Below are 13,748 nucleotides of genomic sequence, written 5' to 3'. Positions count from 1 at the left end.
TGCCAAAAGCACCCTAGCATACACACAATCTACCTAAAGAACCACTAAAGAACCACTAAAGAGCCACTAAAGAAACACTAAAGAACCACTGAAGAACCACTGAAGAACCACTGAAGAACCACGAAGAACCACTGAAGAACCACTAAAGAGCCACTAAAGAACCACTGAAGACACACTACAGAACCACTGAAGAACCACTGAAGAACCATAAAGAATGCTAATGCCACTACTAATAATCATAAAGGGACGCGGTGGAAATGTGAGCTCTACTGAGCGCACCTTTCTAATTTGCAAAAATAAACAAACAAAAAACAACCACCCTGAAATAAATAGATGTACCATACGCGCAGGAGGTCAGGTGCTAACAGGTAGGCTATCCAAACACTCAAAACAAACAAAATAAATACAACAAACAAATTCAAACAGGTGCCCCTTCTAACCTGATATGACTACTTACGCTTCTACATCTAAACTGCAGTTAAAACGGCCCACCACATGTCTACCCTAAAAAAAACACTAAATCAGGCCCTACCACACTACCTGTGTTTTCTGGCCCCCTATCCTACCTACCCTTAAACTAATGCCCTGTAGACCTAACCCTCTTCAACCACACCTGCTACCAGCCAGAGATCATATTTGACCATCCACCCGTCAAGTACATGGTATGGTACAAGACAAGCAGATGGTACTAATCACTTCTCTGACTGCCCCAGGAGTATGTGGTGCACAGGAAGCTAACCAACAACCAGAAAATAATGTCCCTATCTACATGTGGTGTGCACTAAACTATATATTTTAACAGCATTAAGTAGTCACATCAAATTACAAACAAATAAGGGCATACTCACCTGTTTGATGAACGGCTCCAGCCCCCACGTTACACAATATGTAACGAACACCACCACATAGCACCATGACACACCATGCAAAACCCCCAAAAAAAAAAAAAACACCAAACAATTTCTAGGGGTAAATATCCCGGACCAACGCCCAACTGTTACGACCCTGGCTCAAAGGCACGCAACCTATGTGCAAAACCGACACCAAAACCCGTGTTTAACCCAAGAAGACTACTTTAACAAGGAAATACTAATACAAACTAAAGAACCAAGAATAGAAGAACGTGATAACTCTTTGTTAACCCACACTCCTCTAACCACAGACCCTGCATGTGTGACTCAAGGGCTGGTTTTAAGCTCCCAGCAGGTAACCAATCAGCAGCAATTAGCTAATTAGCAGCCCTCACCTGTATGCCCAGTGACACAGCAGTGATCAGGCAGTGACACAGGAGTGATCAGGCTCATGGTACATAACAGTGTGTGTGTGTGTGTGCGTGCGTGTGTCTCTCTCTCTCTCTCTCTCTCTCTCTCTCTCTCTCTCTCTCTCTCTCTCTCTCTCTCCAGGGAGTGGTCCAATACAGTCGGGACAGCAGGGAGCTGGACCTTCTGTTGTTCTGGGAGGTGCTTGACTTCACGTCCCGTTTGGACCGAGTTCTGACGCGCCCTGGAGGCTCCCTGCTTCTGGCGGGCCGGAGCGGTGTGGGGCGACGGACCGCCGCTTGTCTCGTCTCCCACATGCATGGATACACACTCCACACTCCCAAGATCAGCAGGGCCTACTCCCTGAAACACTTCAGCAACGACCTGAAAACGGTAGGATGAGGATTTAGATTAATAACATGAAGACAATAGGACGACAGATTGTTGGTTTATATTAATAATAAGACAGTAGGACGACAGATTGTTGGTTTATATTAATAAGACTGTAGGACGACAGATTGTTGGTTTATATTAATAAGACAGTAGGACGACAGATTGTTGGTTTATATTAATAATAAGACAGTAGGACGACAGATTGTTGGTTTATATTAATAATAAGACAGTAGGACGACAGATTGTTGGTTTATATTAATAAGACAGTAGGACGACAGATTGTTGGTTTATATTAATAAGACAGTAGGACGACAGATTGTTGGTTTATATTAATAATAAGACAGTAGGACGACAGATTGTTGGTTTATATTAATAAGACAGTAGGACGACAGATTGTTGGTTTATATTAATAAGACAGTAGGACGACAGATTGTTGGTTTATATTAATAAGACAGTAGGACGACAGATTGTTGGTTTATATTAATAAGACAGTAGGACGACAGATTGTTGGTTTATATTATTAATAAGACCGTAGGATGACAGATTGTTGGTTTATATTAACACATTGGTTGCCAGCAGGGGGTGCGCAATTTATCACTTGAGTGCCAGCGCTTTAATCAATGAGAGGACGAGCACATTTGCGAACGCATAAACTATATCTTAACTGTGTCTAATACACCCGTCGCTTATCAATGACTTGCTTGCAGTCAACATGTACGAAACGGATTGTTTTTTCATCAGTACATTTCCGTTTTATACCGTTTTGAATACGAGTATAGTTTTGAAGATTTCTAGTGATTCCAGAAAAATCCGCGAAAATAGCCCTTTAGTGGAATACACAAAACATGTTGTCATTTTTCTGCCTATTTATGAATCGTTTTCAAATAAACGCTAGATTATCGATAGTATATGTGTACTTATGCACGCTAGAGAAGCGGGCTGAAAAATCGATTATCTATGCCGTGCCTGCCGCTAACGTTACGCACACACTGTACACACACAGGAGACACGTTGTGAACGCTGTGAAAAAAAACTCTGATTAACCCAATACTGGTAAAATAAAGTCCTTACCTCAGATCAGATGTTCTGCAAAAAGATTAATCCAATTTCTGATCGCCATTCCAAATATCGATTGCGTTTATTGATCCAACGTTATACCTCGAAACACATAATCGACGCTTCTTCCAGTTCCCTCAGTGGATGCAATAGTCTCAGGTTACATGCCTCAGAAGTAAAATGTGGAGCCCGGAGTTTTTTTTTCTGATGCATTCCCATCGACTCCATTCCAATGGGTGCAATACCATCCGGGAGACGATAGGGGTCGGTATTTGCCATTTTCGAGCTCAGAGCTCAATGATAACGTGAGGCTGGATGGATGAACAATTATTGGATATCGCTAATAAAAGAAATAACGATTAAATAATGAGATTTCTCATCATTGGCACTCAACGCATGGCGGCCAACAACGAGATTTCTCATCGTTGGCACCCAATGTGTTAATAAGACAATAGGACGACAGATTGTTGGTTTATATTAATAAGACAGTAGGACGACAGATTGTTGGTTTATATTAATAATAACACAGTAGGACGACATATTGTTGGTTTATATTAATAATAAGACAGTAGGACGACAGATTGTTGATTTATATTAATAACATTAAGACAGTACAGTGCATATTAAAAAAAAAAAAAAAGGCTATGTTCAGGGTTAGTTATTATGGCTATGGTTAGGGTTAGTTATGCTATGGTCAGGGTTAGTTATGGCTATGGTTAGGGTTAGTTATAGCTATGGTTAGGGTTAGTTATTAGTTGGCTATGGTTAGGGGTTGAAATATATTCTTTTTTCAAGCATTTAGTGTGTGTGTGTGTGTGTGTGTGTGTGTGTGTGTGTGTGTGTGTGTGTGTGTGTGTGTGTGTGTGTGTGTGTGTGTGTGTGTGTGTGTGTGTGTGTGTGTGTGTGTGTGTGTGTGTGTGTGTGTGTGTGTGTGTGTGTGTGTGTGTGTGTGTGTGTGTGTGTGTGTGTGTGTGTGTGTGTGTGTGTGTGTGTGTGTGTGTAGGTGATGCAGGTGGCTGGTTTAGAAGGTCAGCAGGTGGTCTTGCTTCTGGAGGATTATCAGTTTGTTCACCCAGCCTTCCTGGAGATGGTCAACAGCCTTCTGGCCTCAGGTAGGTCTGTGTGTCTGTGTCAGAGCATGTGAGTGGAGTGGGAGTGAAATGCCCAGTAACTGAACCTGTGTTAAATGGAGTCGAGCAGAGCGGTAGTGAGGATAGAGAGTGCCAGAGTGGAGCGGTAGTGAGGATAGAGAGTGCCAGAGTGGAGCGGTAGTGAGGATAGAGAGTGCCAGAGTGGAGCGGTAGTGAGGATAGAGAGTGCCAGAGTGGAGCGGTAGTGAGGATAGAGAGTGACAGAGTGGAGCGGTAGTGAGGATAGAGAGTGCCAGAGTGGAGCGGTAGTGAGGATAGAGAGTGCCAGAGTGGAGCTGTAGTGAGGATAGAGAGTGACAGAGTGGAGCGGTAGTGAGGATAGAGAGTGACAGAGTGGAGCGGTAGTGAGGATAGAGAGTGACAGAGTGGAGCGGTAGTGAGGATAGAGAGTGACAGAGTGGAGCGGTAGTGAGGATAGAGAGTGACAGAGTGGAGCGGTAGTGAGGATAGAGAGTGACAGAGTGGAGCGGTAGTGAGGATAGAGAGTGCCAAAGTGGAGCGGTAGTGAGGATAGAGAGTGACAGAGTGGAGCGGTAGTGAGGATAGAGAGTGACAGAGTGGAGCGGTAGTGAGGATAGAGAGTGACAGAGTGGAGCGGTAGTGAGGATAGAGAGTGCCAGAGTGGAGCGGTAGTGAGGATAGAGAGTGCCAGAGTGGAGCGGTAGTGAGGATAGAGAGTGACAGAGTGGAGCGGTAGTGAGGATAGAGAGTGCCAAAGTGGAGCGGTAGTGAGGATAGAGAGTGCCAGAGTGGAGCGGTAGTGAGGATAGAGAGTGCCAGAGTGGAGCGGTAGTGAGGATAGAGAGTGACAGAGTGGAGCGGTAGTGAGGATAGAGAGTGACAGAGTGGAGCGGTAGTGAGGATAGAGAGTGACAGAGTGGAGCGGTAGTGAGGATAGAGAGTGCCAGAGTGGAGCGGTAGTGAGGATAGAGAGTGACAGAGTGGAGCGGTAGTGAGGATAGAGAGTGCCAGAGTGGAGCAGTGATGAAGATAAAGAGTGGAGCAGTAGTGAAGATAGAGTGACAGAGTGGAGCAGTAGTTTTAAGTTTATTTGGATCCCCATTAGCCACAGCAGTGCTGTGGCTATTCTTCTAAAGTATGGAGAATTTAGAGAAGGGGTGGGGCCTGTCTCTATAGTAAAGTATGTAGAGTGACAGAGTGGAGCGTGATGAAGATGGAGAGTGACAGAGTGGAGCGTGATGAAGATAGAGAGTGACAGAGTGGAGCGTGATGAAGATGGAGAGTGACAGAGTGGAGCGGTGATGAAGATGGAGAGTGACAGAGTGGAGCGGTGATGAAGATGGAGAGTGACAGAGTGGAGCGGTGATGAAGATGGAGAGTGACAGAGTGGAGCGTGATGAAGATGGAGAGTGACAGAGTGGAGCGTGGTCACAGTGGCATTGGTGAGTGGAGTTTGCTTTCTCTCAACTCCACTCACATGCTCTGTTGTGTGTGTAGATAAATTCCAAAATAGCAATATTATCATTATTATTATTACCGTTATTATCATTATTATTATTATTAATAATTATTATCATTATTATTGTTATTATAATTATGGTAATGATTATTATTATTATTATTATTATTATTATTATTATTATTATTATTATTATTATTATTATTATTATTATTATTATTATTATTATTATTATTATTATTATTATTATTATTATTATTATTATTATTATTATTATTATTATATGGTATGAAGCTGTAAGGTTGAGCTGACCATTATATTAAAATAAATATGAAGTTTGGGGGGCGGCTATGGCTCAGGGGTAGAGCGGGCGTCCAATGATCGAAGGGTTGGTGGTTCGAATCCCGCTCAAGCCCATGTCCATCCCATTGCCGTTGTGTCCTTGGGCAAGACACTTAACCTACTTGCCTCGTATGAATGTGTGTGCATGTGAATGAATGTTGGTGGTGGTCGGAGGGGCCGTAGCCGATGATTATTCGCCACGCTTCCGTGAGTCTGCCTCAGGGCAGCTCTGGCTGCAATTGTAGCTTACCACCACCGGTATGACTGTGTATGAACGAATAATGGACTCTGTGAAGCGCTCTGAGTCAGAGAAGAGCGCTATATAAATCCAATCCATTATTATTATTATTATTATTAGGGGGCAGGAAACATACGTTTTCTTCATCCTGCTCCTTTTCGGCCATGGGTGTATCATGTAAAAAAATAAAAAGAAGATGTTGGTGATATTGTGCAAAGATGAACTGTACCCCCATGTATGAAACAAAATAAAAATTAATGAAAAATTAATGTGTGTGTAGGGGAGGTTCCTGGTCTGTATTCTCCAGAGGAGCTGGAGCCCCTCCTCTCCTCCCTCAGAGACTCCGCCTCCCAGGACGGCTTCACCGGACCTCTCTACGACTACTTCTCCTCCCGTGAGTCTGTCTGTCTGTCTGTCTGTCTGTCTGTCTGTCTGTCTGTCTGTCTGTCTGTCTGTCTGTCTGTCTGTCTGTCTGTCTGTCTGTCTGTCTGTCTGTCTGTCTGTCTGTCTGTCTGTCCGTCCGTCCGTCCGTCCGTCCACCCACTTCTGTTCATTTCTGTTTCTATTGTATTGTGTGGTGTTAATGTGCCAGTTCTATGTTGTTGTGTCCCATGCTCCAGGCGTCCAGCAGAACCTCCATGTTGTTCTGATTCTAGACTCCAGTAGCTCCGCCTTCAGCATCAACTGTCAGAGTAACCCCGCCCTCTACCGCCGCTGCTCTGTCCAATGGATGGAGGCCTGGTCAGAGGATAGCATGAGGACGGTGAGGGCAGGAGGAGGAGGAGGAGGAGGAGGAGGAGGAGGAGGAAAAGAAGAAAAGGAGAGATGTCTTTCATTATGCAGTCGATATGAAAAAGAAAACCGGTTATTAAAGGGGAACTCTAACATTTTGGGAAATTAGCTTATTTAACATCTTCCCTGGAGTTAGACAAGAAGATACATACCTTTTTTGTCTCTGTGCGTGCATTTTAGCTTTGGGAATAGACGCTCCGTTAGCATAGCTTAGCTTCATCACTGGAAGTGAGGCAGGGCTGTAGCCTTACAGTGCCTTACAGTGTATTGCAAGGTCTGACATTGACCAAACTTGATATGCATGACCTTGGTGGGCTCTAGGTCAACTCCTGAAAAGGGGGTCAATGTCAGACCTTGCAATCAAAAGTTAGGGGGCACACTGAAATGATGGCAAGGGTTATTAGCCCCCTAACTTTTGACTGACATTGACCCCCTTTTCAGGAGTTGACCTAGAGCCCACCAAGGTCATGCATATCAAGTTTGGTCAATGTCAGACCTTGCAATACACTGTAAGGCACTGTAAGGCTACAGCCCTGCCTCACTTCCAGTGATGAAGCTAAGCTATGCTAACTGAGCGTCTATTCCCAAAGCTAAAATGCACGCACAGAGACAAAAAAGGTATGTATCTTCTTGTCTAACTCCAGGGAAGATGTTAAATAAGCTAATTTCCCAAAATGTTGGAGTTTTCCTTTAACGTAAAAAAAAAAGCTGGAGACGTTTAAACCACAGCGTTCTATTTAAGTTCTACTACTGACTCTGCTAGTCTGTCGGTCACCTGCTCAAAGCACCTTTTCACACCATAAAGACCTCCATATCGAGACCCTCAATCTGTGTTTCTTCGTTTTGGCCTGTTTCTCCACTTTTTTCAGTCTATGAGATTGTGAGCTGCTTATATCAGTCTGTTATGAGTGATTATGGTCTGCTTATATCAGTCTGTTATGAGTGATTATGGTCTGCTTATATCAGTCTGTTATGAGTGATTATGGTCTGCTTATATCAGTCTGTTATGAGTGATTATGGTCTGCTTATATCAGTCTGTTATGAGTGATTATGGTCTGCTTATATCAGTCTGTTATGAGTGATTATGGTCTGCTTATATCAGTCTGTTATGAGTGATTATGGTCTGCTTATATCAGTCTGTTATGAGTGATTATGGTCTGCTTATATCAGTCTGTTATGAGTGATTATGGTCTGCTTATATCAGTCTGTTATGAGTGATTATGGTCTGCTTATATCAGTCATCACTAACAAACAATATGGCTGCTATTAACCAATGAACATTACAAAGGTTCTGGTCAGACGCGGGTTGGATACATATTCTGGCCATACACATAATCTTTCTCACTCTCACACACACACACACACACACACACACACACACACACACACACACACCTACACACCTACACACCTACACACCTACACACACACACACACACACACAAAAGGCCCCTCCATCATATAGCTCTCCTCCTTTTCTGTTGTGGGCTCCTATCAATGGGCCTCATTCAACAATACTCTCTTATTATTTTTCTTATATTCTTCCTTACCTGTCTGTTAAGAGAACAATAAGAAAAGCCACCCCCACATTCATCAAGCCGTTCTTAAAGTCCAAATCTGTTCTTACCCAGGTTTTTTGAATGGTGAATCCCACTCATTCTAAACTGGATGCGCGTTCTCGCGCAAGTCATTTGCATACAGAGACACGCCTCCCGGGCTCATTATAATACGAGAGCCGTGGGTCTGCATCGGATCCCCCGGCCGTAATCAAGCGCTGGAGCGCTTTGCGATGGATCAAAATGAGATAGGAATCAAATGTATTGTCATCATACAGCACCTATAGCTATATAGTGGAATATACTGTATTAATATAGTAATATAATAGTAGTTGGCTAGTTGCGCGCTTCTGGCCACCTCCTGCAGTGCGCGCATACACATACTGTGTATACAGTACATGCAAAATGAATCGTTCCAGCAAAGTACTGTAGGCTTCGCTTTTTCAATAAATACTGAACGACTGTGCGTTGTCAAGACTAGAGCCAATCGCACAGGTTGCCACTCATCTGGCTCTGCAAATAGATCTAGAGTCTGAATATCTCCACATATATAGCCTGTCCCTGATGACTGGCAGTGCGCATATTACAGTGCGTGCTCCAAGTCAAACTGGATGACACATCTCTCTCAAATCCATTCTGAGAACGGAACGCAGTGCCCGCGACGCAGGTCTTGATTGATTGATTGATTGATTGATTGATTGAAAATTGTATTAACAGATTGCAGAATGGGTACAATACAGTACAGCTCAATACACACAATTGTTAAGGGGATGCAGACCAGAGAAAGACGTTTGTTTTGTTTACATCAGGGTCCCCCATTTTCAATTCATCATAACATATATGACATACATGACATACAGTACTGCTACATCTATACATTTATGACATACCAGATCTACAAATACAGTACTGTTTGTGATACAAAAAGAGTAAAAAAAGAAAAGAGTATATACATTTGATGTAGAAACTGTACATTGGAGGTCGTTGGGTGGGGTGGGGGGGGGTGGGGTAACTGTACATTGGATTATCGACCTACTTGGTCCAAGAAGAGGGTCTCGTGTATTACTGGGTTTAAGTCAGTTGTTTATTTATTTATTTTTTACTGTTTGCATACGAGGTGGTCCGCAAATGTCCTTGATAACAATCTAGTGGTCCGCATAAAACAGAAGTTTGGGAACCACTGATATAGACGATCTCTAAATATGCGTTCTATGCTACGTATACAGTACTGCAGTATATATCTGTCATAAATGTCATGATATATATCTGTATATCTGTATGTTGTGTATGTCATAAATGTCATTATGAATTGAAAATGGGGGACCCTGATGTAAACAAGACGAAAGTCTTTCTCTGGTCTGCCTCCCCTTAACAATTGTGTGTATTGAGCCGTACTGTATTGTACCCATTCTGCAATCTGTTAATAAAATCTTCAATCAACCAATGGCCTGGGCGGCCAGAGCACAACTGTTCTAACAGCAATATATAATCCATTTCAGACAGAACGCACGCAATAAGTTATAATAATGGTAACGCACCTTCATCTAGTTTCTCTATCTGTATATTTCTATGTAGTTCATTCAGTTCATTCATTTTCAGGAGACTGTCGGCTAACAACGTGTATGCGCTCCCAGCATCCTTCCTCTTCGTAAGCATTGGGTTGGTCAGTGTCTCATTATGGTCTTGTTGGCAGAGGACACACAGTGACCAGTTGATCTTGTTTGCAGGCTGTGAATTAGAAGATGTTGAGGGTGTTGGACACCCTGTGTCGTTTAGCAGAAACCTTTTTGACATGGTTAAATTAGTCACCACCATCACCACTATCTTGATTATTATGTGACCTGCAATAATACAAACATCACAGATTTAGTACAACATTAGTCAAAAAGAACATCTTATATTTTAGAACTAATAAATTGTAGAACTAGTACTATAGTACTAATACTCTATTACTATTAACCTCTTAAACCCTTAAGCCCGATGGGGCCCTGTACCGGGCCAAGATTTATTTCACACAGTCCGTATTAATTAATGTAGTGTTTTTTTTTCTTCAAATGTAGCCAAGGGTAAAGACCCTAACCCTAGCAAAACAGCAGTCAAAGTGTATATTTTCAGCACTACGTTTGTTTACATTTACATTTACATTTAGTCATTTAGCTGACGCTTTTATCCAAAGCGACTTACAAGTTCTGTACGACAAGCCATCAGGAAGGGCACAACTCTATCAGCTGAGCAACAATGTTCATCAAAGTGTTGAGTGCTACAGTGTAGGTTAGTTTATTAGGACAAGTGCATGACAGTACGGTTAGTTAGGGTTAGATTTTTTTTTTTTTTTTTTTTTTTAATTCAGATAATGGTTGAAGAAGTGCGTCTTTAGTCGACGGCGAAAGATTGGACGTGATTCGGCTGTCCTAACTGGGGTGGGTAGTTCATTCCACCATTGTGGGGCAAGGACTGAGAATAGGCGACTTCTCTTTGATGACCCTCCCGGAGCTTGGATAGGAGTAGGTCTGAGGCGGCCAGAAGATGCAGAGCGTAGGGGTCTTGAGGGTGTGTAGTTAGAGACCATTGACCGGAGGTAGGCGGGAGCGGTTCCCTTTGCCGCACGGTATGCTAGGTCGAGGGCCTTGAAGCGGATTCGTGCAGCAATGGGGAGCCAGTGCAGGTCCCTAAGAAGTGGGGTGACATGGGCCGACTTCGGTAGGTTTGAGATCAGGCGGGCCGCTGCGTTCTGAATGAGTTGAAGAGGCTTAGTGGCAGTGGCCGGGAGGCCAGCGAGCAGTGCATTGCAGTAGTCGAGGCGGGAGATGACTGTTGATTGGACGAGGAGTTGGGTGGCTTCTTTTGTCAGGAAGGGGCGTATCCTTCTGACATTGCTCAGGAGGAATCGGCAGGTTCTGGTCGTCGCTGCGATGTGAGCAGAGAAGTTCAATTGGTCGTCGAGGACAACACCAAGGTTCTTGGCGGTCGGGGACGCAGTCACAGCTGCATTCTCGACTGTGATTGAAAGGTCGGTTAGGGGGGAGGATTTGGCCGGCAGGTGGAGCAATTCTGTTTTGCTTAGGTTCAGTTTGAGGTGGTTGGACGTCATCCAGGCTGAGATGTCGGACAGACAGGCCGAGATCCGCACAGAGACGTGGATATCTGAGGGAGGGAAGGAGAGGAAGAGTTGAGTATCGTCGGCATAACAATGGTAGGAGAAGCCATGAGACGTGATAATGTTACCCAGTGATTTAGTGTAGAGGGAGAAGAGAAGGGGTCCTAAAACCGAGCCCTGGGGGACACCCGTCCGCAGGGGGCGGGTGGCCGACAGGGTCCCTCTCCATGACACTTGGTAGGAGCGGTCATTGAGGTATGATGACAGCCATGTCAGCGCAGAGCCAGCCACTCCCATTCCTGCGAGGGCCGCAAGGAGGATCTGGTGGTTGACTGTGTCGAAGGCTGCAGATAGATCTAGGAGAATCAGGACAGAGGAGAGGCCTTTCGCTTTTGCTAAGTGAAGTGCCTCTGTGACCGCAATGAGGGCTGTCTCTGTGGAGTGACCAGTCCTGAAGCCTGACTGATTAGGGTCTAGGAGGTCATTCTGTAAGAGATAAGTAGTAAGTTGGTTGGATACAGCACGTTCAAGTGTTTTAGAAAGGAAGGAGAGAAGAGAGACAGGACGGTAGTTGCCTATGACAGTAGGGTTCAGGGTTGGTTTTTTTATGAGCGGCGTGACTCTGGCTTGTTTTAGGGAGGTGGGGACCACCCCCGAGTTGAGTGAGGAGTTGATGGTTGCAGTTAGGAATGGGAGGATGTCTGTTGCTATGGTCTGGAGGAGTGGGGAGGGTAGCTGGTCCAGCTGGCAAGTAGTCGGACGGTTTGACGTTACCAGTGTCAGGGTCTCTGCTTCTGTAATGGGAGAGAAAGATGACAGAGTGAAGGATGAGGTTCTCGATTCAGCATTTGGAATGGGTGGGGGTTGGGAGAAGGAGCTGCGGATGTTCTCCACTTTTTCCTCAAAGAAGATCGCAAAGTCTTCGGCAGAAAAAGATGAGGGAGGGGGGGGTGGGGGGGGAGTGAGGAGGGAGGACATGGTAGCATGCAGTTTGCGAAGATTCTTGGCAGAGGCCTCGATCCTATGGTGGAAGAAAGAAGCTTTGGCATTAGTGATGGTTTTGGAGAATGTTAACAAGAGGTTGTGATATGTGTCGATGTCAGCAGTGAGGCGTGACTTTCTATACTTCCTTTCAGCTGCTCTCAGGACCTGTCTTTGTTCTCTCACTGGATCTGTCAGCCATGGACTGGGTGGGGAGCGGCGGGCAGGTTTCTCAACGAGGGGACAGAGCTTGTCGAAGGAGGTTGCAAGGGCTGAAAGGAGGGTGGAGGTTGCCATCTCTGTGGAGAGAGCAGAGAAGGTGTCACTCAAAGGTAGAGCGGATAGTATGTCAGAGGAGAGGGTGGAGGGGGATAGGGAGGGCAGGTTGCGTCTGAGTGAGACTGTTTGAGTTGGGGTGAAGACCTTTCGGTTAAGCATGAGAGTTAGTGAGAAGGATATGAAGGAATGGTCAGATACATGTAGGGGAGTTACCGTGGTGTTAATGATGCTGGAGTTACGGGAAAATATGAGATCCAAGGAGTTGCCTGCTTTGTGGGTGGGAGGCATGGCAGTGGGAGTCAGGTCAAACGATTGTAGGAGGGAGACTACTATGACTGACTGAGATGAGTCAGGCAGGTTGAAGTCGCCCAGTAGAAGGAGAGGGGTACCATCTTCCGGTAAGGAGCTAAGAAGCATGTCCAGCTCATCTGTGAAGTGATCGAGTGTACCTGGAGGGCGGTAGAGTGTAACAATGGTGAGATTGAAAGGATTAGAGACAGATACTGCATGATATTCGAGAGAGGAGAGTGACAGTTCTGGGAGTGGTGTTACGTTTGTAGCCCATGAAGGAGATGTCATGAGGGCAGTGCCTCCACCCCGTCTGGAAGGTCGAGGTGTGTGAGTGAAGTTATAGTTTGTAGATAATGCTGCAGGTGTTGATGAGTTATTGGGAGTTATCCAGGTCTCAGTTAGAGCCAGGAGCTGCAGATTTAGACTATGGGCGTAGGCAGTAATGAAGTCAGCTTTCTTGACTGCTGATTGACAATTCCATAAGCCTCCCCGTACTGTGACAGGTGTATTAGTGGCTGTAGGAGGGTAGGAGAGATTAGCCGGGTTGCTAGCAAACTGGCGTGGATTTTACAGTAGATTTCATTCACAGTATTTGCTGCCCTCAGATTTAACTCCATTGGAAAGAGGAGATTTCGCCCGATACATACAGTAGATGTATGACTTGGCCATAATAAGGTAATTTATAGGCCTAATATTCTATATTCATATTTAAAATGTGTCCGGATGGCAAAATTCAGTACTGTATCTACAGAAACCCTGTAAATCATCTGCCCTTTATTAATTTGCTTGGATCTTTTGTACACTTGATCTCAAAAAGGTGCTGAATGAGTTCAGTGGCAATTATTCACATCTGGTCAATGTTAGCATGGTGTTATTCACCGTCAAAGATGAAA

At 44.6% G+C, this 13,748-nt stretch overlaps 1 protein-coding gene across 1 annotated transcript in view; it reads left to right on the top strand.

Annotated features, from left to right (window-relative positions):
* The window catches only part of dync2h1 (dynein cytoplasmic 2 heavy chain 1), a gene marked incomplete at its 5' end in the record, with an annotated part of 340,281 nt that overhangs the window by 204,704 nt on the left and 121,829 nt on the right, over positions 1-13,748 (top strand). The window contains 4 exons of the mRNA XM_084336726.1: positions 1,404-1,652; positions 3,712-3,820; positions 6,140-6,253; positions 6,480-6,622. Of these exons, the coding sequence (XP_084192852.1) occupies positions 1,404-1,652; positions 3,712-3,820; positions 6,140-6,253; positions 6,480-6,622 (615 nt within the window). The remainder of the gene's footprint in view (positions 1-1,403; positions 1,653-3,711; positions 3,821-6,139; positions 6,254-6,479; positions 6,623-13,748) is intronic.

Source organism: Notolepis coatsorum, assembly GCF_963971535.1.
Source record: "Notolepis coatsorum genome assembly, chromosome: 1".
In the NCBI taxonomy this organism is placed as follows: Eukaryota; Metazoa; Chordata; class Actinopteri; order Aulopiformes; family Paralepididae; genus Notolepis; species Notolepis coatsorum.
The sequence above is the reverse complement of the archived record's forward strand: the minus strand, read 5'-3'. Positions and strand labels throughout refer to the sequence as shown.